The 24,723-nt window shown below is 41.2% G+C and overlaps 2 protein-coding genes and 2 non-coding genes across 6 annotated transcripts in view; 1 reads left to right on the top strand and 3 right to left on the bottom strand.

Moving 5' to 3' along the window:
• Positions 1–381: 381 nt before the first annotated feature.
• Positions 382–12,439, top strand: abhd3 (abhydrolase domain containing 3, phospholipase). The gene is made up of 9 exons (XM_041054329.1): positions 382–604; positions 1,729–1,892; positions 3,870–4,052; positions 5,357–5,402; positions 8,548–8,660; positions 9,078–9,251; positions 9,694–9,742; positions 9,834–9,999; positions 10,228–12,439. The coding sequence occupies exons 1-9, from the start codon at positions 443–445 to the stop codon at positions 10,407–10,409; spliced, it is 1,239 nt and encodes a 412-aa protein (XP_040910263.1). The 5' UTR covers positions 382–442; the 3' UTR covers positions 10,410–12,439.
• On the bottom strand, positions 7,301–7,372 carry trnam-cau. The gene has a single exon. It is a non-coding gene; the product is annotated as a tRNA-Met (tRNA).
• On the bottom strand, positions 7,376–7,448 carry trnar-ccu. Its single transcript has one exon. It is a non-coding gene; the product is annotated as a tRNA-Arg (tRNA).
• A 3,369-nt stretch (positions 12,440–15,808) lies between the features above and the next one.
• greb1l (GREB1 like retinoic acid receptor coactivator) overlaps positions 15,809–24,723 on the bottom strand; it is a 41,487-nt gene continuing 32,572 nt past the window's right edge. For all 3 annotated transcript variants that reach the window (XM_041056063.1, XM_041056061.1, XM_041056064.1), the window contains exons 21-34: positions 24,241–24,356; positions 23,633–23,865; positions 22,870–23,435; positions 22,577–22,682; positions 22,332–22,478; positions 22,048–22,187; positions 21,695–21,856; positions 21,386–21,590; positions 20,434–20,596; positions 20,037–20,264; positions 19,808–19,949; positions 19,489–19,689; positions 18,705–18,843; positions 15,809–18,365 (exon numbers count right to left, since the gene is read on the bottom strand). In XM_041056063.1, coding sequence (XP_040911997.1) covers positions 18,202–18,365; positions 18,705–18,843; positions 19,489–19,689; positions 19,808–19,949; positions 20,037–20,264; positions 20,434–20,596; positions 21,386–21,590; positions 21,695–21,856; positions 22,048–22,187; positions 22,332–22,478; positions 22,577–22,682; positions 22,870–23,435; positions 23,633–23,865; positions 24,241–24,356 — 2,712 coding nt within the window. In that variant the 3' untranslated portion in view covers positions 15,809–18,201. The remainder of the gene's footprint in view (positions 18,366–18,704; positions 18,844–19,488; positions 19,690–19,807; positions 19,950–20,036; positions 20,265–20,433; positions 20,597–21,385; positions 21,591–21,694; positions 21,857–22,047; positions 22,188–22,331; positions 22,479–22,576; positions 22,683–22,869; positions 23,436–23,632; positions 23,866–24,240; positions 24,357–24,723) is intronic.

Below are 24,723 nucleotides of genomic sequence, written 5' to 3'. Positions count from 1 at the left end.
TGCCCTTGGGAGAGTTGCCTGCTTTGTCTGGTTGTTAATGCAGTTTTACTGCAGACTAAGGCTACAGTAAATCCGTTATACTTTTATTTTTAGAAGCTGAAGGTGTTCCGTGACGCTCATGCTGTCTTTGCAAATGCTTATTTCATACAACTCTCACTTGTCTTTTGGCTGAGCTGCATAACCCCCTGAATGCACTGAGGGGGAAGACTTCCAGGCCTGCAAGACTTTTTGTTGCCTACAGGGGGCGCCTGCGTGACTCCGAGCGGCTCCATCGATAGCTGGTCAAAGAGCGCCACCGCTCGCTGATACAGTTATAAATCCCCCTCACATCAGGTCCCCTTGACTGTCTCCTTCACAGTGGGCTCGCAGGCACACTCAGCTGAATCTCAACCGAGCTGGCCGCTGTCCTTGCAGTAACGGGGGGAAAAACAGGGACCTTGCAATGATCTCGCTGGACTTCAATTTCAACATTTTGACAAGGGACCTGTCACATTATCTGGAAAATCAAGTGAAAGTTGGACTGTTCGGGTCGGGAGTAGGACTGTCTCTGGTGCTGGGCTTTAGCGCAGCGTACACCTGCTACTATTTGATTTCAGTAGCGAAGGTAAGTAACACTGACATAAGGTTTATGACCTGAGCGGCTGCTTTGATGGGACTGTTTATGCCATGTAAAGCTTGTATGCTCAGTTAAAATCGACGTGTGTGCTGTACATGAGGGAGCATCACCACTGCCGTGCGAGTGATGATGCTCGACCGGTGCATCGGCGGATGGACGTTTCGATCAAGCTGCCCCTGTACACCGGTGGGCTAACGTTACACGCCTGCACATGTGGGATTGATCTCAGGGAGAGAGACGCGCATTTTAATCGGCATATACACCTGAGATGATTTTTTTTTTCTGCATCCGTGTGCATCTTTTATGTAACTACATTAAATCACTCCGCAGCAATTGAGTTACAGTTAGATGTCGGCATCGGCTAAGCTAGGCTAACATTACTGTACGCTAGCTAGAAATGCCGGTAGAGGGTTTTATGTATTGCAGGTTAGTTGCTGCTGTCATTTATTGGATAGATATGAGAGAGGCTTAAAATGTTGTTACAGCATAATTATGGCTTACCTGTTCAGCACGTTCGTCGTGTTTGAGTGAAACATTTTCAAGGTATCAAAAATATAGTTCAAGTTATAAATGCAAAGCGTAAATGTGTTCGAACTGAACTCCAGCAAAATGAACTGGATTGCATGCTACGTTACCAGTAAGGCCAACATTTTCTGCAGTGGGATGATTTAAAACATTAATTGGAAAAAAAAATAGTCCAAAAGAAAGTTAGTTAAATATATATATTTAAATATAAATATAAATAAATTATTATTATAAAAACTATTTATTTATATATTTATTTATCATGTGTAGTGTATTAAAGGCCTAAAACACTTAAACACTGGTCTATGCAGATGTGCTGTGCTTATATGTTAAGTGTTATTTTGTATGTTAAAACTGTAGTGATACATGGATCAGATTTGATATTAAGTTTAGAATAATGCAACAAGTTATGTCATTTAAAAATGATTTAAAGATTTTACAACATACGATGCAACAAAACACGAGTTAGAAAGGTTTTATTACAATAATGGATCTGTTTTTTTTATTAAATAACATCAGCAAATAATCCTACAGGGTTTTAAAAAAATAGGTAACTTTTTTTCTCTTTATTCACTTGCATTTTGCAGAAGCCACAGCTCATCTCGGGGGGTAAGAAATTCTACCAGTTTCTGAGGGAACAATGTCCGGTGGTGTCAGAGACCTACTACCCCACCTTTTGGTGCTGGGAGAGCCGCATCCAGACTCTCCTGAGACCCTTTGTCACAGCCAAACCCGGGGTCGTTTACAGAAAGTAAGTCCTCACTATGACTGGCATACTAATTATCCATGACAGAAGTTGTGTCTCTTCCCAAATTGAAAATGTGTTTCTAATTGCAAGCAGGGACAGGCTTCGCCTGATTCAGTCATATCCATTGAGAGACGAGTGTCAAGCATGCAAGCTAGAAAGCTCACTTTTGACATAATACAGTAAATGTTCTGATATTCTAGAGTAATTAATTGCCAGGGAAAACATTCGGAATTTTTCCATGCCCACTGTGCATAGCTTTATTAAGAAACTTCTAAAACCAGCTGGGTCACTGAGAAACTGTCATTGTCTGTTTCCTGATTTCTTTCTTTCCAGTTTCACAACTGGAAACAAATCCCAGCCTTGTTCTTAACCAAGACTCAAAAGCTCAGAGGAGAAAGGGATCTTTTGTGCCATGATGCAGGCTTTGGCCGCCCTGCCTGCTGCTCGATAATGTACATTCTGTTGAAGATTAATTGGCTCTACATTCCTTGCCCCCTGCGTATAAAGGAGATTAAAATGAATCCAGAGAGCCGTATTTTTCTTTATTAATATTTATTACTTATTTATTCATATTGCATTCTCACATAATTTGTTTCCTGTGTTCCAACATTCCCTAATTTGCATGGCCATGCTTTTTGGATAGGTGTATGTGTGTGTAGACATTATAAATTGTATTTGTACTTTGTGATGTGACTAATTGTTGTGTATCAGCAAGGCACTTGGGGTTGATAAAAGGAAAATAATAATGAAACCTTAACCACAGCCTCAACATAAAAATGGAAATGAATTTAAAATCAATTAAGACTCAATTGTTTATCATTAATATTTACAAAATCTGTTAATTGGGATTTTGGTGTTTTTCAAAAGCTGACTCATTTGATCATAATTATTGATCATCATTTTTCATAATCATTTCTTGTTGTTGTTTTTGGGGCAGTTTTTAATTCTTCATGTTAGGCCCATCATTTGTCTATCCCAAGGACATTCACGCTGCCTGTGCCTTTGACTGTCTGCTGTCCCCTGAGTTAAATATATAAATATTCCCATAATGCACAGTGACTGTATCCATCCTATTCCAACTCTGTGTTATCAGACGTGGCAAGACTGATGGTCACATTTGCTGAAGTTATTATCACATTTCCTCTGGGGACAACAGGGCGTCCCCCCATAATGAAGTTACCCAAGGTTGCCCCAAGGACAGACACCTTGCAAACTGTCCTATTTGTCCTATGCTGTGTGGGTGAAATTTCACTCATCTCATTGTCCGAGCAAAGGGTTGGCAGCAGGTCCCCTCCCACTGTGTGAGCTGGACACTCTGGATTGGTCCTCCCTGACTTTAAAGGCTAGCCTCAGGTGCATATTTCATGATGGCGGTTCTGTAATTTCATGCTGATGTCTCTACCACTGGCCCGGCCAAATTGGCTCGTGGGCTGCTGCGTGTGTTTGTGTGCAGTGCAGGTTTTGAAATGCGCTGGCACTGGGAATGAAGGACCTCATCAGCCAGCCTAGGAGGGCTGTACAGCCCGGAAATTGATTGACCATAAGAGCCCACTGGTGCAGTGCCCTCCTCCTTATCTTAACTTGCTGCGTGTTCCAAAGCACTCTTACAAGATGATCACAAGGGAAATGAGGCGGCTGTCAGTGAGTGTTCTACTCACATATCCAGTCCTCCTTTGGCCATGTGTGTGAGGGATACAATGATCCAATTTACTTGGAACTGAACAGAAAGCATTAATTGTGCTGAGAAAGGAACCAGAGAGTTGTATGCGTTTTTAATGACCATTCAGTGAACAGATATATGCAGTTAAACATTAATATAATATTGATTTTAGTACCTTTTCTTATCACTATTTTCCTGTGTGTGTTTGTTTGACTATGTGAACAGATTTGAAAGACACAAATAAATAAATAGATACAGATACAATATAATGTCCAGAAAGAACCATGTTGCTGAGTTGTGTGTCCCGCTCGTCTCTGCAGTGAGCTTATTAAGGCAGCAGATGGAGGACAGATCTCTTTGGATTGGTTTGACAACGACGACAGCCTCTCTCATCCCGACCCTGCCACCAGGCCCACGGTGCTCCTTCTCCCCGGTCTGACCGGCACCAGCCGAGAGTCCTACATCTTGCACATGGTCCAACAGAGCCGGGATCTGGGCTATAGGTGGGTGGTCTTGGCTGGATATCCTGGCTGAGGTCCAGCGCTGTGAGCGCATTTTCAGGACACTGAATCACAAAACTGACGCTCTCTGTGCCCTCTGTTCTAATTTACCATTCATCTAGAACACATATTTCTGATCCAATCAAAGTCAAAATACCTCTGCAGTTGTACCGGTATTGATTAAAATGTAAAACCCAGCATCCAGTGATTTTGTAACTTTAATATAATAGGTGCATGAATGAGAGGGTCTTGGGGTTGTTTCAGGTGAAGAGCACAAATAAAGTAGACATCTAAGCTGTGTGTCAAGAGCTGCTTTTGTAAATAGCCAAACGTAGCACAAGCTTGAAGAGCTGCAGAGGGAAGCAGTTTTTTTTCCCCTCTTTTTTCTTCCTCTCCAATAGGTCCTTTCTGTATTCTCTGCACTCATTCTTTCACCCAGATTTGGGAAGGCATGGGAAGAGAGCCGGCAAACTCAGCATCTTCCACCCCTCACCCTGTCTGTGTAGCTTAATGAATTACAGCTTATCCCTGTACAAGCTTTGCAGCTTAGCCCAGACCAGCTTCCGAGTCTATGCTGCAGTGTGTGTTTAAGCACCACCTCCACCGTCTTCCCCCTCCGCTCGCCCCAACACCCTATCGAGCCCCACCCTGCTGCTGAGTTACACAGATAGAAACAGCAGGTCTGACTCCACCAGATAATGGATGACTTGTGAAAGATGTGGGGCGAGGAGGGATGCTGATGCCTTTGCTTTACAGTACAGTGGTCTTCACACAGCTGTGCCTCTCTGCACATCTCATCTTATTGTCACTGTTGCTTTTTTTTTTTTTAAGTAAAGAAACATTTGCTTAATAAAGTAATTTGGGCCACCATGTTCCCTTGAACATGCAAGTTGATGCAAGTCACTCAACTTCTCGATAAAGTGTTTGATCTGTAAAAAATAAAAAGCAAAAATAAACTGATCATATGTTCCCAGATCCCTAGGTGACATCTTGAAATGTCTTGTTTTGTCTGACCAACCGTCCAAAACTCAAAGATACTTAGTTTACCTGTCACAGGAGACAAAAACAGAAATGATCTACCTTTGAGAATTTGGAACTAGTGATTCTATTTGTTGTTTATGCTTAAAAAGTGCTTAAATGATTAATCGATTATCAGAAAAGTTCTGAGTAATTTTCTGCTGATCAAACATTTGATTAATTGACAGATTGTTTCAGCTCTTCTTGAACTTGTTTCAGTCAAAACCAATAGATGAAGTGATTAAGGGAGTCATTTAAGTCATTTAAAATATATGTTTTGTGCATTTCAGATGTGTGGTATTCAACAACAGAGGCGTTTCCGGTGAAACACTACTGGTAAGAATCTAACGTGTGTCATAGTTCTCAACCAGTCTGTCTTTATTTTATTTTGTTGTTTGTTTTTGTCCATATTCAGAAAGACAGACATGTATATGGGATGAAAAGGACTGTAGAGGAGAGATGGTTTCCCCATTTGTCAGTATGACAGCTTCCCAGTGGAGTTGTCCTTTTCTTTGCTTCAGCCAGCCCAGAGCATGTCTCTTGCACACGTGTCGCGGAGCCCACAGGGAGCCTGAGCAGACGCTGCACAGACAATGTTGTTGCACAGCAGGGATTAAGTTGCAGGCAGATACTGTATTTTAATGCCGATCCACAGAAATATGACCTCGTCGCGCACGTGCTGTTCTGACACCTGGCTTAATCTGTCCTCTTACACCCGGGTATATTTAGCCAACAAAATGGGCCCGAGCTCTGATAGTGCTTAGCTTGCCCACTGTGTTTTATGTCTCCCCTCTCAGTCTGTATGTCTGCGCCTCGGAACAGAGGCACTTTCTTTATGGACGACTGTATCGCCCTGATCTCATCATACCATCAGTACCATACAGAGCTCTCATCCAAAGCACAAATGGTGTTTCGTTACAGGCAGGGATTGCCCACAATCAATCTAATGTTCCTCTTAGTGGGTGTAAATCTGAATCAGTGGCTGATCTGTGTAGTGCTGCTGTCTTTGTCGGATGCGGTCTCAGCTGCAAATTAAAAAAAAAAAAAAAAACCTATAAATGTGACACTAAAGCAAAGTGTCCAGTGTCACTCGGTTTGATTTAAACCTGTATTCTAGGTCATATCCAGAGTTTAGTTGGCTCAGCTGTACTCAGATTAAAAAAAAAAAACAGGACTTGGACACTGTAACCTTGGCACTATATCAAGAGGTGGCAGTAAGAAGGGAATTTCTCCCTCATTTCAGTGGGGAATTATATTCTATGCAAATGATTTAGCAGTTGAACACTCCTGTGAGTGTTTTCTCTGTGTCCAGTTAGTATGAATATCCTCCATTGTTTAAATAGGCCAGCGCTTTAGAGTGAAACACTGTGTGAAAGATGCCCCCTGCCTCAAAAGCTGTCCTAAGTGCTAGTGCCCTATTTCTGGATCTTGTAAAACCGTTTTACATTACACTTTCCCGTGGAGTGGCTTTTGCAGTGCAGTATTTAAAGTCTGCTCAAATATTCCCCCAAACTATCGATATTCGGTTGTTGTTTTAAATATCTTGATTTGTTATAATTCAGTGTTGAAGTTTTGCTCTTTTACTGCAGAGTCCAAAACTTGTGCAGGCCTCTTAGAGGAACCGTAAAAGAGCCGAAAAACAGGAATTTACTTTGCCTGAGTTTCTGCTTGAATCTTAATGAAGGGCCTTGAAGAGCTGAAGAGTCAACAGCCTCCTGAGAATCTGGGCTCCTTCAAGTTAGGGCTGGTTTGCTTTATAATGTTAAATAACCTGCTCTGCCTGACAAATTGTTTATAGCTGAAAGGCATTTTATCCTTTCTCCTAAGAAAACATAGGACAGTGTTCTTATCACAGAGAGAAATACCTGAATAAACATTAATAATAGGGTATTTGTCAACGGTAGCTGGAACCTTTGCAACACTCAAGAAGATTTCACCCTTCCTTGACCTGCAGATAAAATATATACAGTAGATTATGGAGTTGAAAATACATCTGCTGTTCACACCTATATACATTTATAAACAGGGGACTGACTTATGCAATCCAGTGGATGCCTGGATTTAACCATGATAGTGCAAAACGCTAATATTTCAGATAAAAAAAACAGCATGGACATAATAACAGGAATTAGAAATAATACTTGTTACAGTTTCCCTAAACTTTTGGTGGCGTCTTTAAATGTTTTGTGCATTATCCAAAAACATTACATTTCTTTTATAAGAAAGCATTGAAGTAGCAGAGGATGGTTTCGATCCATCGACCTCTGGGTTATGGGCCCAGCACGCTTCCGCTGCGCCACTCTGCTACACACCCCAGATGGGACTTGAACCCACAATCCCTGGCTTAGGAGGCCAGTGCCTTATCCATTAGGCCACTGGGGCTGCGGAGAAGCTACAGCTGGCACTATAATCCCCTTTATGTCCATTTTCTGTGGACAGGGACGTCAGCCTTTTGTCCATGCCTGACGATGTCCACTGTAGCCTACACTGCAGACTAATTGTTCAGTTTACAAAACACCAGACAAAAGTGAAAAATGCCTAACACACCGTCCCAAAGCCAAAGTTAAGTCTTCAGATGTTTTGTCTGAACAACAGTTCATATTCAGAGTGTTTTTACAAAAGACTACGACAAACATCAAACATTCATATTTGAGAAACTAGAACGAGTGAATATAAAATGATAAATTGATGATCAAAATAATTATCTCTAGTTTAATTTTCCTGATAAATCATATTGATTTGTTTTACCTGCACCAGCAGATAACAGTAATTGATCTTCCCTAAAAAATGAAAATACCATGAGCTGAGAATGGCACATGTGCAGCCTCTGACAGAGTCTGTGGTTCCACTTCCATTGCTGGTATCTCTTACTGTAAATAACAAAGGTCCTGTTCCCCAGAGAGACTGTTACATAATAATCTGTAAGCTCTTTGTGTATGTCTGTCTTTAACTACTGTATGTGTCATGTGTGCGTGTCTTACACCTTTCTACTGTATATTATGCTGTATTTACAAAGAGAGTTTTTGCTAGTTTCTGCTTTGTTTCCTGCAGAATTCAGTGGAGTATTGGCTACTATCCATACAACTACAACTACTTTTTTTGTTTCTTTTTTAATTTAGTATCAGTTCATTGGCAAATGATGCTTGCTAGTCGACGAGTTCTTTTTTTTTTCCTCGTTTGGGCACATACCCAGAGAAAGTGGTCAGATACTGTAGGTGGAATATGTTTATACAAGAGCTGAGTTTGGCCATTTTCTGACAGGACGAGCCATCGCCCACATTTTTAAAGCAGCCCTAATGGAAAATGAATAAACAGCCTGTACAATATATCTTACTTTGTTCATTTTGGAGGCAAGCATTTTATTTTCAATAAAAAAAAGTATTCACTTCACTATTTTTTCATGTTGAGTCAGCACTATTATTTAACAGACGGTGAAAACAGGACAACATGAGTGACTCTATTATCTTTGTGTCCCACCCAGACCCCGAGGACCTACTGTGCAGCCAACACAGAGGATCTGGAGACTGTTATTGAGCACATCCAGAGGACCAGTGAAGCTGCTCCAATCATGGCTGCTGGAGTGTCCATGGGCGGGTAATGAAGCCACTCACTACCAGCTGACTGGACATGATGCTAACAGGCAATGATGCTAACAAATCTTAAAGGTGCACAAGACAAAATCACACAGTTGCTGGTGACTGGGTGGTAACTAAACCTGCAACTGAAATCTATCAACAGTAATGCCCAGAAACCACCTGACTTAACATAATCCAACACAGAAGTCATTTACATTTGCTACTGTAGCTCAGCTTGCCTGTGACTGGTTCATGCCAAATGCAACCAAAAGTAAAGGAGAGGCAAAAGAGCTGTCGTGGCACTTCAGTTGTTCAGGGCAGCATTTTTACTGCACAGCTCTAATTCCATGACTTGATGAACTGGTCAGAAATAGAACATTTTTCATTCCCTCCCTTTTCCCTTTCTGCCCCTCCTCTCACTTCTGTCCCTAATCAGGATGATGCTGGCCAATTATTTGGGGCGCAAGGGCCGGGAAACCTGCCTGAAGGGTGTTGTGGTCTTCTCAGCAGGCTGGGATGTATTTGAGTGCACCGCTTCACTGGAAAAACCCCTGGACCGTTTCCTCTTCAACTCCTACCTCACCAGCTGCCTACAAGCCTCTGTGCACAGGTCAGCCAAGGCCAGAGCGGGATTAACACGGCCGCTAACTCGCTGCTAGTCCTAAGGGGCTAAACATTTCATGAGCTTGAATAACTGGGTTTTATGTATTTAGTTTTTATATGCTGATTTAAGGTCTGATTTTTTTTTATGAATTTAGACAAAAATACTTGACTGCTGCTTTAAAAAAAAATTAGCAGATGAAGACAGCATATTTAAAAAGCCTACTAACATTTAACAATTATAATACACAATATATTCCAATCTGTATATTCACAGGTCATGATATAAATGCACAGAAGTGTTTTTGTTTTACTACTCTGAAAGTTGAGCTTGATTGTTGTTTCATTAGGTTGTTACAACCTTGTCAGCATTTTTGAGGGACATTTTCGCATGCACATCATTTCACTGCAACAGCAGCGGGTGACAGTTTTATTTTTAATCTCCCCTCCAGACACAGACCAGTGCTTGAAAAGTGTTACGACATCGATCATGTCATGAAGGTAGGGATTATTTTCAGTGACACTTGGCTGTTAATGCTAATCTAATGAAATGAGATGGCCGGGAGTTAATCACATTACTCGGCCCCTACAGGCAAGGACCATCCGAGAGTTCGACGAGCGGTTCACCTCCATAATGTTTGGTTATCCTACCAATGATGACTACTACCGCGATGCCAGTCCTGTCCACAGGCTGAAATCTGTGCAGGTGCCAATGCTGTGTCTGAATGCTGCTGATGACGTCTTCTCTCCGTCTCACGGTGAGTCCCAGCCGTGTTCTGCAATGTACAATCCTGACCTCACTATCAAACCCGAGTTAAAAAGAATTTCTCTATTTTCTGAAAGCAAATAATAATGACTGCTGTCTGTGTATACATAATAGAATAGCAACCAAATGCCTTGGCTGTCAATGCTAATAGAGTAGCTTTATGAAAACTACTCCACAAAAAATAGTAGAAAAAGGTCTGAATGCTTTGTTTCCTTTGCAGCCATTCCAGTGGAGGCAGTGAAGCAGAATCCCAACCTGGCCCTACTTATTACCTGTCATGGCGGCCATATTGGCTTCCTCGAGGGCCTGTGGCCTCGACAGAGCACTTATATGGACCGGGTCTTCAAGCAGTTTGCTAAGGCGGTCATCGAACAAGGCAGCCGACTCAAAGACCTCTACTGATAAGAGAACTTAACAAAGTGTTCCTCTAGTTTTACTTCCTTTCTCTTTCTTCTTTCTTTCCTTTCTTTCCTTTCATCTTTGTCATCCGTCTTTCCTTGCTGCATTCCATTCTTTATTCCTTCCATTTCTAATTCCCACATTCCTTTTATCCATTCCCTTGACCTTTTCCCTTCTCTTTCATCCTTGCCTTCCACCTCTCCTTACCACATTCCATCCATCTTTTATTCCATCCCTCTCTACCTAATCCTGTCCTGCCTTTTTCCTTCCTTCCATTGACTTTATTTTATCTTTGCCCTCCATCCTTCCATCCCATTCTTCCTCCACAAGCAAAAAAAATATATATAATTCTTTCTCATCTGAAGGGCACATCTTTTTGAAGGCAACATATGTGTTGCATTCAAAATTTCTTTATTTATTCCATAGTTAACAAGCCATTGTATGTAATCATGCTCTCAATGTTATGCTTATTAAAAAACAAGCATAGCTGTCCATGTCAGTGTTGAAAAGCTGAATCTGTGTCCATCTGGTTTAGTTGCATTACCACAAAAAAAAGCTAAAAAAAAAAATCTGCGATTACCTTGTGCAATCATTTTCTTTTTAAGTTAACACAAGTACTGTACATGAAAATCCAATCATTTTATATTAATTAATTAATATTCATGAAGCGTCCTTTAGTATATACATCAGTAGGATTTTAGCCCTCAGGGATTTTCTTTATTTACTCATCCTTCTTTCCTTCCTGTCTGATGTTGTTTTGTCTGTCATTCTCCTTTTGTTTTTATTTTCCTCATTTCAAGGTTGATGTTTCTTGCCAGTTGACATACAGTAGTTTCTTTTCTTTAAAGGAATAGTTTGACATTTTGCAAAATACTTCTTTTTTGGTTTCTTGACAAGAATAAGATGAGAAGATTGATACTGCTTTCATGTCAGCCCCTTAGCTTAGCTTAGCATAAAGACTGGAACCAGGAAGATAGAGCTACCTTCCAAAGGGGAAATAAAAAAATCTTCCTACCAGAGCTTATAGGTTGGTGTTGTCACTGTTGGACAGAGCTAGGCTAACTGTTTTCCACTGCTTCCAGTCATTATGCTAAGCTAAGCTAAACATATGCTTCATAATTAACACCCAGGCAGGAGATTTGTGTCAATCTTCTCATTTTACTCTTGGCAAGATGGCGAATGAGCATGTTTCCCCAAAATGTTGAACTATTTCCTTCCGTAACCTTTTGCATGCACTTTTCACACATTCTACCTTTACGTGCACCAAATAGTTCTACAAATGTATAATATGGAGAATAATTCATTAATGACGAGGAATGTGAAATTGCACTATTTTAGTTGAAACTACCATGCCTCTAATTCCTTACTGCAAGGCACTTCATTTCATTTGATATATGAAAGTATATCCCAAAGGCTGAACAGAGAAGTATATAAAGTCCATGAGGTTTTCTGCGTGAAGGTGTTGGTGGTTAGTTCTGTTAGTTAGTCTGAGGGTGCTCGATACAGTGATGTGAATGAAGTAACGCACATAGGAAGACAGAGAGCGTATATGTGGGCTGTTCAAAGATGGATGTTGCTTTACAAGATGCATAGTATCGTTAATGGAACCTGGTTGTCAGTCTTCTTCTTCTTGTTTTTGTTTTGCCAACAATGATCAAGCGGCTGGCTACCGTGTTTGAGTTGGCATCGATGAAACAAGCAGATCTGACTGGCGGCCAGGCTTTCAGTGATGCACTGCATGAGGGATTTTGACTTCCTGTTCCTGTGGAATTTTGGTGTCCGTTTGTTCTGCCAAGTGTCCATTGAGTGTCTCATCGGCGTCATCATGTCCTGAACCTTAACATCACCTTGTAATCTGTAGCACAAAGGACATGTTTGTGTTTTTTCATAGGATGCTGCATTTCATTTTGTACACTACATAAAAAAGAAAAAAAAAACATTCTGTTTAACATGTGCAGCAATAAGATTTTAAAATAAAGAAGTGTCTCTATAGTATAAGTACTAGTATATGCACATTATCAACATGAGTGTAATATGCTGTATTTAATAAATTATTAAACAGAGTCTAGGTCCGTTTGTCTGCTGTCTCCAGTGCTTGTAATGCATTTTCTCAACAGAGGATATACTACAGGGTTTTTGTCAGCAGTTCTTTCTTTCTTTCTGTTTTTTTTTTTTTACATTTACTTTACTGTGGCTAAATGCTGTTAATACCCAGACTGCATGGTCAGAGGTTCGTCAGTCACATGAGGCGTTCAGCTCACACAGGACCTCACGCCCTGAAGGCAAGACATTTGACAGTCTACCACTGGAACTGGCTTTACAGCCTGACCAGTGTGACACTGCAGGGTCACACTCCCTCTCCTCTCACATCACAGTATTGGGTTTTCGTCCCTGGAATTGACTCACTCTACACCCACAGGCTTAGCCGCTGATAGGATATGCATCGCCGCAGCGGTGGATGTGATCCACCAAAGGCAAACTGTAATCCCCAGGCACTCCACTTACCTCCCTCACCAACCCCCCCAATAAGCACACAGACAGATGAGCTTTGGTTTTAGCTAGATGGTTTATGGAGGCCTGAGAGTAATTAGAGTAGACTGCCAAGAGGGATGAATGATTTACTCTTGGTTACCATCTATGAAAAATGATATTATGTTGTAGGAATCCATCTCTTATAAATGTTGCTGATATCTCTGCTCATGTGAGAATGTAATTATATAGTTACAGATCAGTAAGCAAACTGTTTTATGTGTTACAGTGATACAAAATAATATTTTGCAGTAGTATCTGTGATATGTTTAATCATGTGCTTAAAAGTAGTTTAATATTAAGTAATGCTAAGCCTGAGGGCTCAATAACTGAAAGAAATCGGTCAGAGGGAATCATCAAGAGACATATTCTCTTTTTCCTTCAAAGCATTTGTTGAAAAATCAGCTACAAGCTCAAGTCAAACAATGAAATCAATCTGGGAAAGTGTGTAAGCACAAGTAAAATCACAGCACAATTGAGAGAAGTCCAAGAAAGTCGATCTGTACATATTGTATGGTTGTAGTCATAAAACAGTCAATTAACCCTTTGCCCTCTTTGTCAGCATTGGACAAATGAATTACTTCATCCAAAATCCTCAGAGACAAGCCTCTCTTGAGCTTCATGCACAATATCGTTCCACTTTTCCAAAAAAAGCAATTATGAGGTGCAAGAATCGGCATGCCAGCCACTCTGCCCTCTCTTCCTTATCCTACCCTGACTGCAGCTGGCTGAAAATAGCCTTTTGTTATATCACACAGGGGCTGTAGGTTGATGGAAAATGTACTCTAATATAACCTCACACGAGCTGAAATAGGACTGTCCCTCAACCAACAGTGCCCCTGTGCCCTTACAGTGAAGCCAGAGAAGATCCCAGCATCCATTATGAAGCCATTCCTGCTCTTGATAGTGATGACGGTCATTGTGTACCCTCACAGCTTGGTTACAGAGGTGTTGAGGGGAGGAGAGGCGATGCTTAGGAAATGAGCAAGGACCTGGGATTTGCTCTTTAGCAGAATTAAAAGATCTGGGATTGACCGCGGAGGAGAGAGTGAGAGGATTATTAATCACAGGCCAGAGACAGGGCTGCACATGCATTTCAACAACACTGCTTTATGCACTTGCAACTCTCTTTAAAATGCTGAGCAGATACATGGGAAGCACATTAAAATAATGCCAGACTTTAAAGGGGCACTCCTCCGATTTTTATACATGAAGCTTAGTTTACTAATCACAAGGATCAATGGTGAAAACATTTGTATCATGTTCAACTTTTTTTTTTTACAGCCTCACTCTTCCATAAAGTGGAGATATCCTTGATGTTTAGAATACATTTCTGTGAGTTTAAATGAGAAGAAGCTTGGAGATAAATGTTGGAATACTTGGACAACGGAGTGCTGATTACTGTACACTGAAAAAAAAGATTTGTTGAATTTACTCAATTTTAATATTGAAAGTGGTTGCACGCAATACACTCATCTAAATCTAGACATATTTTTTAAGTTGACTGTACTTAATATTTTTGAGTAATTTCAAATAATTGATATAAGCAGTTTCAGCACAAAAATCCTGAGTATTTGTTACTCTGATTTCCTTAGTAATTCTAACTAAGCCCATGTTTAATTTACCTAAATTCATTATGTAATTCATATATTGTGGTTACCTAATTTGTTATTGCGCTTTAAATTAAATTGTTTTATTCTACATATGTAAAATATGTTAATTCAATTCACAATTTTATTTAAAACAATCAAAATGCATATGTAGATGTGAGGGTGGCCGAGAAACCCGGTATACAACAATGAGTTGTGGCAGTCTGGAGCAATTCCCAATTCCATTTTATTTGACAAAATTGGAGTCTTGTTCAAAAACTTCACAGAAAAAAATGCACATTGGGCCAACCAGAAAGACAAAGGTAAGCAAAAAAGGGGAAAAAAATTCTCAGGAGCACTTCTCAAGAAGAATCAAAATAATACAGAACAAAAGAATTCACTCTAAACTGCTTTTCTGGCTATACCCTTAAAGTTTGGGCCCATGGCAGGAGCTACAATCTGGAGCTGTGTTCAGGAGCTGTGCTTCTCTCCTTTAGGCTCCGGCCACCACAGCCTCCTCACTTTTATACTGGTGGACTGCACCATCTCAAGAAATCAATATCAATTATCTCTTCCAGCACACTTACAATAATCCCAATATTAAATAACATATTAGCAAATAGAAGTTCAGTTGAACTTACTTTAAAAACACATATTTCTTTTTAAACAAAATACTTATACAGGTCATTTCACTACAAAAGACAAAACACCCCTCCCACTCTACCGCACTTGGTTTCTTCCCCTGTGAACCCCCCTATTTAACCAAATGGACCGCTCCAGCCCAGGTTTGGCTGTTCCTGGTCTGACAGAGGAAGAAGTGAAACAAAGGAGACAGATGAACACAATTTAAATTCAATAAATCAAATACACAATCACAATGTGTCTTCTCTCCTTCACCCCCTCCTCCAAATGTTCATACTACACACATCACCACCAGCACTTTACACCAGGATCAACATTGTGATAAAATCTACCTGAGAAAGAGTGTGTAGCACATGTGCTTTACTTTAGTGCACGGTGTCTCCCCATGACAGTAGAATAAAACAATTTAATTTAAGGCACAATAACAAATTAGGTAACACAACAAATGAATTACATAAGGAAGTAAATAAAACATGGGTTTAGTTAGAATTACTAAGGAAATCAGAGTAACAAATACTCAGATTTTTTGTGCATATGCGGGCGAACTGGGCGGCTGTCCAGTTCACCTGTGCCAAAAACCGCCACTGGTGATAACCATAGAAAAATTTAAGTATTAAAAAAACACACACGCCCAAATGAATTTAGAAGTCACTTTATTACATTCATAAATTTTCAACAACAATCACATGGCTCTAATGTCATATGTTCACAGCCCACAACCACAATGGTAAACATGAGGTAGATCACCCAGACACCAAGGCTACCAATGGGCTGTACATAGTTATCAAACACATTTCAGTGAAGATTGTGAGAGCAAGTTGCATATTAAGTGTTAAATTATTAAAAAAGAAGGACACATTCTATGGACTAGTGGAGTTTGAGAAAAAAAAACGTTTTGATCACCAGTCTTATAATTGGACCAGTTCTGGGGGACTGGGGGACTTAATTTAATTGTTTTGCTTATATGGAAACATATATTTTTTTTTCTGCTGGCAACTTGTGTAGTGCAAGTTCACATTTCCTACCCCCAGTGACATTCAGTAAATCTAAGAATCATTCGTTTGGGTCTTGTGCAAAGCCTTCATGGATGGTTTTGAAGAGGACACACTCCCTTGGTTTAAGCGAGCTCAGCATGCAATCAAATATTACACTTCAATATGATTATCAGTCCAAAATGCTTGTCAAATAAATAAGAATCCCTCGTGGACCTGATTTTCATTTTCAACAAAAATCCAACACAAGAACAGGAAGGGATACAGACATATGGTTAAGGACACATCTAGGTAGATTCTTCTTGCCTTTTCAACATAACAAAAAATGCTGAAAGACATTATGACCAAAATATACTGGTAAAAGTTACACAAGACTAAAAAACATCAGTAACCCTCAGTGGTTAAGGGGATGATACAATATATTAATAATGTAAACAAAGCTTTAAACAGTACAGTAGTCCGAAATCCAATTATTTCATCTTGCTTCACTCAGACAAAATATTTCTTCTCCTCACAGTTAAATGGTTTCTTCATTCTCATTGGTCCGAAAAATGCGTGACTCGAGCAGTGACTGTATGAAACGTCACTTAAGGCATATTCTTTGGACAACCCTGTGCAGAAATATATAAAAACATTCGACTTTCAAGTATATAAATTGACCCAGTCAGCTGCTTTTGACAGCATGTACCCTTTTTCTTTGATTACCCTTTGTTTCGGGGGAGAACAATCTTAAGGTGTGTGGATGATAGCCAAGATCATCAATGTACAATCAGACTCGTAACTTTACAACAGGAGGTGAAATCCCAAGCACAGTCAGCAGCAGAATATTTGGCGATGAAGAGGCTTGCTTTACTAGCTTGCATTTACTGACTTAATGTGATTATACTTGAAATACCCAGTATTTAAGTCAGTAAATACCTTAATGCAAAATCATCTAGAGTATATTTCCATGTTGCACCATCCGATTGGCATTACACATTAGCAGATGAGATGTTAAAATAAAACCCTGTGGCAAGTCATCTCGGCCTGTTTTGGAGAACAGACTTGCTTCATCGTTGTATCTTCAAGCCATAATAGAACATTACTGTCCTGCATTCTTGAAAGGACACAACTTGTACTTTTCTTTAGTTGTGAATATATTCTTTGGATAAATTCACGTGACAGTTATGTAGGAGCTACTATCACACTCACTCTGCCACAGCCCCTAGAGGGATTATCGATGCCACGTAAATATTTTAGAGGCACAAGAAAAAAAAGAGTCCCTGTTTGCAGTTTAAACGTGCTAGCTCAAACAGACATTTATTGTCTGATTCCCACTGGTGTTACAGTAGAATCTGAAGATGATAAAAAAACTGATGCAGGCCAACCTCTGTGTTTATATTTCTTTGATGTAATGAGCTGAGTTTTTATAGTCGATGAGCTTTGAGGAGTTTTAGAGGCGGAGGTGGCGAGAAGGGACAAGGCGAAGCGAAGGGAAAAGGCAAGGTGCAGCTGAGGATGTCTTTGGTGCCAGCATACGTTAATGATAAACATACACAGTGAATACACAGCGACCATCCTTGGATCTCCCTTAAAAACCCTGAGATAAACACGTATGTCCCGGATGGGACATACTGTAGTCACAGTCCATGCACACATACAATCTTCAAATAGTCACATTATGGATTGGAGAGTGTCCATTTTTGCCAACAACGAAAACAAATAAAGTTCAGTTTCAGCTGTGATTTTTTTTTCCCCACAGCAAAGTGTTTTTCAGTAGAACACAAGCTCAAGTGGAGACAAGCCCAGCTACAAGCAAGAGTTAAAAACATGCACTGACCCTCTCCAGAGCCAGGCACAGTGCACTGTGGTAGTACAGATGAAGAAGATCAACATTAGGTGGCCATGCGTCCACGAGTGAGGAACGTCCGGTCTTGTGCTCCAGCATATCCTCTCTGACCTTCCAGCAGAGATGGCAATTGCTGGCTGGTTTGGAATCAAATCTACCCTCATTTCTGATTGTGCTTCTGCAGCAGAGCAGAAGACCCGAGCACAGTTACAGGTTCAAACATGGCGGCCAGTCAGAAAGTAGAGAGGCCGGTCCTCGCTGCAGTTGGCTGTCTGAAACTCGTCGCGCAGGCGGAACTGCCACTCATCCTCCAACTCTAGTCGGACGATGGTCTGACGCAGAGAACTCCGGTCCTGGCAGATCACACAAAGGGTGGCACCTGTGGACATGATCAGGGTCAAAACCTTGGTAGTAGATCAGGATGTGTAGATCAAAGCTAGAATACTACTCTAAACTTATGGATGATTTATATTCACCAATGCTAGATCACACGAACATTAACATGAAGTCTTATGGAATTTTATGGGTAAGGTGCACTTTACTCTGTATAGCGCAAGTGTAGTAAGTGGTAGTCTATGTATATTTTTTTAAGCCACGCAGTGTTATTGAGTTATTGTGATCACAAGAATGTGTCAACATTAACCAAAAGACACAGGAACATGTACCACTGTGGTGTAACACAACTACAGAGGCAACTACAATTGCACTAATGGATCACCTTTCAGGAAGCGGAATTTCTTGAGGAGTCCAGAGACGACGAAGGAGTCACAGAGATAAAGCAGCAGGCCACTGAACACCAGGCCCTGATGGTTCAGGTTGGTGGAGTGTGGACGAGAGTTGATGTAGCACACAGAAATCTGTGGCAAAAGATAAGACAAGATAAACTTTACTAATCCCACTCAAGCAAAGCAAGGAAAGACAAAGTGCATTTACCTTAGGTTAGAATTCAAGAAAGAATCCTTATGAAACCTGTCGGGAGCTATTGGGGGCACCTTTGCAAGCAAATTTATAGGTTGAGTGGTGCACAACTGTGCATTATGATTTATTTCCATTACAGGAGAAAACACAAACACGAGAAATGTGTTGAGGTATGCAGATAATGAAGCTGTGCAGATTGTGCGGGCTGTTAACACGTCACCTGCACAAATGTACAGTACAAACTTGCACTGTTAGCATTCATTGTTTTCACATGTGCGTGGATGCAGGTCAGGCAAAACAGATGGCGAAATCAAGCGACATGTTTTTTTGTGGGTTAAGAAAATTCAACAAACTTTGAAACAAACTCCGTCAGCAGGTTTCACTTTAATTTGTAAGAGTTAACACTTAAGTGATTCCACTCAAACATTATGTTCGAAGACATGAAATTTCAGCATGTGCCTTCTATCCCAGCAGAGGTTTTAACAATAGCCTGGTGGCTAAGTCTTCCTGTAGGTTTAAGTTGAAGGGATGATGCTAATTGTTGTCTCTCCTGCATTCATCTGCAACCTCCTGGGAGCTCTTACCTCTGGGCTGATGTTGAGGTAGCTGTCGATGGACAGAACTGGGTTGTTTCTGTTTTGAACAGCCTTTGGAAACAGCCTGTGACTGCAGCTCTGCAGGAACCTTTCAAGCAGGAACTGGGCCGGGGCATCGAGGAGGGTCTGCTCGCTGTCTGGGGCGCAAACGTACTGGGACGGGCTGATCGGAGCGTGATTTTCTATTTCCTGCAGAGAGAAGAAAGTAGTTCAGTGTTAGATGGTGTTTCATTATGTTAGAAGACAAAATTCATTTTCTTAAAACTCACTCAGAAATGGGCTTAAGTTGTATGAACAAGACGCCTACCATGAGTTTAGGTTTGACCAGGAAGTCTTTGTTTCCTCCGGTTGGAATGTGTTTCTTCATCAGGCTGAAGTAGTCGAAGCGACACAGCAGCAGCCCACTGCTGTTCACCCTTAGATTAAAGTCCACCTCTTCACAGCTATATCTGCAGAGAATAGGAAAAACAGCACAAACATCAAGACAACGCACACATCACTGTACAAGTGACTGACACAATCTTCGACTAACTTACCGATTAAGGTCATATTGAACGTTCTGCGTCAGGTCCACATTAAGCATGACAAAGTCGTGGAGATGACACCGACTGAAGGAGTGGCTGGGAGACTTGCGAGCTAGGCTGCTGTTCCATTTGCGAGTACCGCACATTGCGTACAGGGAGATCTTCGGTGTGGCTTCCATATGCTGCAGCACCGTCTTCAGAGAGATGTTGGTGAGGGCTGAACTTCCATCGGATGTATCGCTGAGAGGAAAAGCAAACGGGAGGACACAAACATGAGAATGGTTTTTGGGACAACACAATTTTAAAATCTCGATTATACCCATTTATTAAATAATATCAATACTTTAAACCTCATAAAAAGAGATAACGCTAGATAGTCAGCAACCCCTCTCTCACAACCAACTACTACCTGCTGTCTGCTGACTGGTGGACATTCCACAGCACACAGGAGTCGTCCATCATGACGATGAAAGGCCATACATCTTGCCTCTTGACACCTTGCTCCTCCAGTCGGTTTCTCTCCAGCTCCAGGTTATGGTATGACAGCTCTTTGATCATGAATCGAGCAGCACCTTAAACAGATGGAAGCAAGTGTGTCAAGTTTTTCATTTCGACTTCCTTAAAATGTTTTTGACCTACAGTGAGGTAATAAGCAGTGCAAATAACATTTAAAAGCTCAACATTAAATTTGCAGTGTGCAAATGCATTATGTATTTACACGTGAGCTCTTGGACTTCAGCTAAGGCTGATGTAGGGTGCAGAGCACAAGTGTTTGAATATACAGTACAAAATATATTGGGTCTATCCTGGGGAGATACAGTGCATGTGGCCACGTTGACACTGAGGGTCATGGTAAGACAAAGAACAAGGGTCTCTGATCACTGATCCTCATTGCTGCCTATCTGAGAGCAGTTTGGTTTAGTTACACCCATTTCAGACAGGCCATACACCTGATTGGCTTACCTACAAATCAGGCTACTGCACTGCACTCTCTCCAGTTGGTTTAGACAACACTGAACTTTTTACCTACTGTAAGCAAACTGTAAAACGAGACTGCAATAAAATGTATGATCATATATGATCACTGTAATAAATCACTCATTATCAGCAGAGAGATAAGTTACAAGGAGAAGTAGACTTAAAGGTATACAGTGGAGTTTGGTTTGTATCGTGCATGCACAAGAGGATGCAGGTGAAAATGTTCAAACTATATTCAAAGACAGATCTTTATTCTAATGCAATTAAAGCCACCACATGTACAGTTTCTATGTGATTACAGCATTTTTCAGACAATGCAGATGGTGTAAGTTCCATGGAGGGAAAAGTGAAAAATTAAACTTCTAAGCCGGTAAGTTGCTCACCAACTCCAGCGTTGTTGAACATAGCCGGCAGGACGAGCAGGATGTGGTTAGGCCAGTACTTCCTGTAGTGGGGCATCTCAGATTGCTTAACCACCAGGATGTGCACATGAGCAGCTCCCTCCATGGCATGAAAAATGTTGAGCAGGCCATGCTCTTGGTGTCCTGTAGTCGGTGTGAAGATTGGACTCTTCAATAGCTCAGGATCCTAGAGACAGACACAGAGTAACTCATTGACTCAGCTGAGATAAAAACCTACTCACTTTAATCATCTGTGTGCTTATTCGTATATACAGGAAATTATAAACCAACCCTGCTGGAGACCAGAGGCAGGCGCATGCTCTCCAGGTGGCTGCCCTGCTGACTGAAGACAAAGTGCTGCTCCTTGGTTTTGGGAATAACAAACTGGAGCTGGACCTCTTCCCCCAGCATGGACGAGCAGAAGGTAAAAGCATGAAAGGTGCACTCCGACAGCTACAACACACACATCGATGAATTATTAACACAGAGAGATCACCATTAGACATGACCCCAAAGAGTAACAAGCTTTCAAGTGTCAAATTATTTTGACAGGTCAGGATATATGCATGTGCATCTACAAGCCTGCAGTAAGGCATCAGCTGAGTGCCTCAGATGTTTGATCTAAGTCCGTGTACTGCACTCACCTGTGTGGCAGGGCCTGCTTCGCAGTAGTGGTGACACTGTTCACAGTGATGAAAGGCATTGTGGGCAGCAAACTTGCTCAGACGTACTGACTTGGTCTTTCGTTTGGCAGGTGTTTGACTGTCTCCTTCCTGCTTAAAATCTGCAGATACAAATATAAAAACCGAACATGTTCACGAGTGTTTAAGTTAATATTAAATCAACATCCATGTTGTATTTACAATGACAGACTAGAATGTTTAACTATAAGAGTAGCGCTTGTTAAGTGTTTGCTTATTTTAAGCACCTTTTAAACACTTTGGCATCTTGTCAGAGAAAACAGGGCTGGCTTTCCTGAACTTAGGATCACGGGGGAAGGGGTCAAAGGGCAGCTTTCGAACTTCCTCAATGTCAGGCCACGGGGTATTTACCGGAGTTGTAACCACTGACGTTTCTGAAAGTGAAAAGAGCACGATAGGATGAGAACTACAACTGAATCACTGCTATGAAAAAGTAAAAATAAATGAAACAGTAAGTCCCAAACATCCTCACCCTCCTCCCTTTCCTCTTCCTCATCATACACATCAACCTCCAACAGTCTGATGAGCATCCGAAACAGGATACGGAGAAACTGCAGGTAGGCACCAGTTTTCCCCACCTAGTGAAGGACAAAAAAAATCTTGACTTAATTTTTTCATTTTCAACAGAAGACCAAATGATTTTGTTTTAAAATAAAAGCATTATTTGAGAGTAGTTTATATAAGCTGTTAAAATTTCTCATGTTTGAAGTTACATGATTCAATCAATTGCATGATGCAGGGGAAGTAGTACTTGTGCTTTGTTACCTGTGGGGGTCCACTTAATAACAAGCGCCGTGGATGTGCCACAGGTGGAGCTTCATAATCAGCATGATGCTGCCTGGCGGTGGTCCACTGGCGATAGTACATGCTCTGCTCTGCCCCCTCCAGGTTGTGAGTGATAAGGGGCCTCAGTGGGCTGCTCCAGGCCACATCTGCATGAGGCAGCAGGGAGAAGGAACTCAGCTGACTCCCCGACTCCCCCGCCAGCAGGTTGTATGCTGCTCGGGACATGATGACTGTCCTTGGTGACACTCGAACAGGCTTAGAGTCTTGACCGTACTGCGTGGACTGGCTGGGCCTCTGAGTAGAGGAGGAAGATGGGGAGGGGGAGGAAGAAGAAGAACTGGAGTAAAGGGAAGGAGGAGCCTTGGAGCTTTTGGAGGGATTGGGGGTGAACTGGCTGCCCAGGGAGTCACACTCCTGTTTGAACCCTTGTGTCACCGTGCCCATATCTGAGACGGTGGCAGTTTCAGGGGTGCAGGTGGAAGTGGATGGCTTCTGGGAAGAGTCTGCAACGTCAGATGAGCTGACTCCATTCTCTGCCAAGGAACCTGAGTGAAGACATGAAGAAAGCAAAATGTGAAAAATAAAAAAAAAAACTTTTGTGCAAACCTCCATTATATTAACTAGTTGAATATAATGTAAAATGCAGTAGACAGACTCAGAGTGGCTAAGTTGTTGACAGTTGTGGCGTGTGTTTGCGTCTTCAGTCCTGAGATTCTGTATCTTATTGAGGTCAGGGACTCACCAGATGTTCTGGTTGCAGCGCTGCCATTGCTCTGAGGCCTTTCCAGCTCATCTCCATCATTCAAACTGGTGGCGGCCTTCTCTCCATCTGATTCCCGAGGGACAATGGCCTTCTTGGGCTCCTGGACAACACCCATGGACACATACGTGCAGGCCAGACCCACCTCCTGCTCCAGGGATGTACGAGTCAAGTAACTGGAATCTATCAGACGCAGGTCGCTGTATTTCAGAGACCTGGAAGAGTACAAGTGTAAAGAAGAAGACTATGGCTGAGAAAATGTATATAAATGTATATTTTAAGTTACTGTATATTTTAATATTCCCACCTACAGATCTTTAGTTTTGAAAATTCATAGCCAAAAGGTGTTGTGCATTAATTTAATGCATGTGCTATAAATTAACCACTACAAATTTACTGATACTGATGCAGCAGAGAAACATGACACAGGATTGAGACACTGGGTGCAGCACAAAAGTAACAGGACCTCTCTTGCACACCAAGAGCAATTATAGATGAGCTAAAGAGAACTGTACTACGTGCTCTATGAGAGAATCTGATATACTACCACGTTTAATGAGTAGTGGGGTATTGTGTAAGTATGAGGCTACCTGGGGAATGTCTCTCCAAGAGGGTCTTTCCCTGTGAGGATGACAATGCAGGGCAACCCCTCCAGATCCTCATAGGTGTGTGGTACCCAGTCTTCATTCTCACAGCCTCGCCACGCCTGCAGCAAAACACATTTATCGCATAATGTGTACTGCTTAGTTAAATATGTCATTTAATACTAGGCCAATGATGCATGTTGGTCTGACAAAGATAGTATGATATTATATATATATATATATATATATATATATATATAAAACAATAAAAATATAATATCTTTCAAAAACCTTCATTTTAAGACTGTAGTCTAAACTAAAAGGTGAACGAGTCACATTTTTAAAAAGAGTTAAAAAATTAAAATACATGATCTGTCTCATGGTTTTAATGAGGTCTGAGACTGACCTCAATATTCTGAGAAAAAAAGCAGAAGACATGAGAGAAGTCAGTTCTGAGAATAAAGTCATTTCCCTGATAATTACCTCAGA

Source organism: Toxotes jaculatrix, chromosome 14 (genome assembly GCF_017976425.1).
Source record: "Toxotes jaculatrix isolate fToxJac2 chromosome 14, fToxJac2.pri, whole genome shotgun sequence".
NCBI lineage: Eukaryota > Metazoa > Chordata > Actinopteri > Toxotidae > Toxotes > Toxotes jaculatrix.
This window is presented reverse-complemented; position numbering and strand designations above follow the sequence as displayed.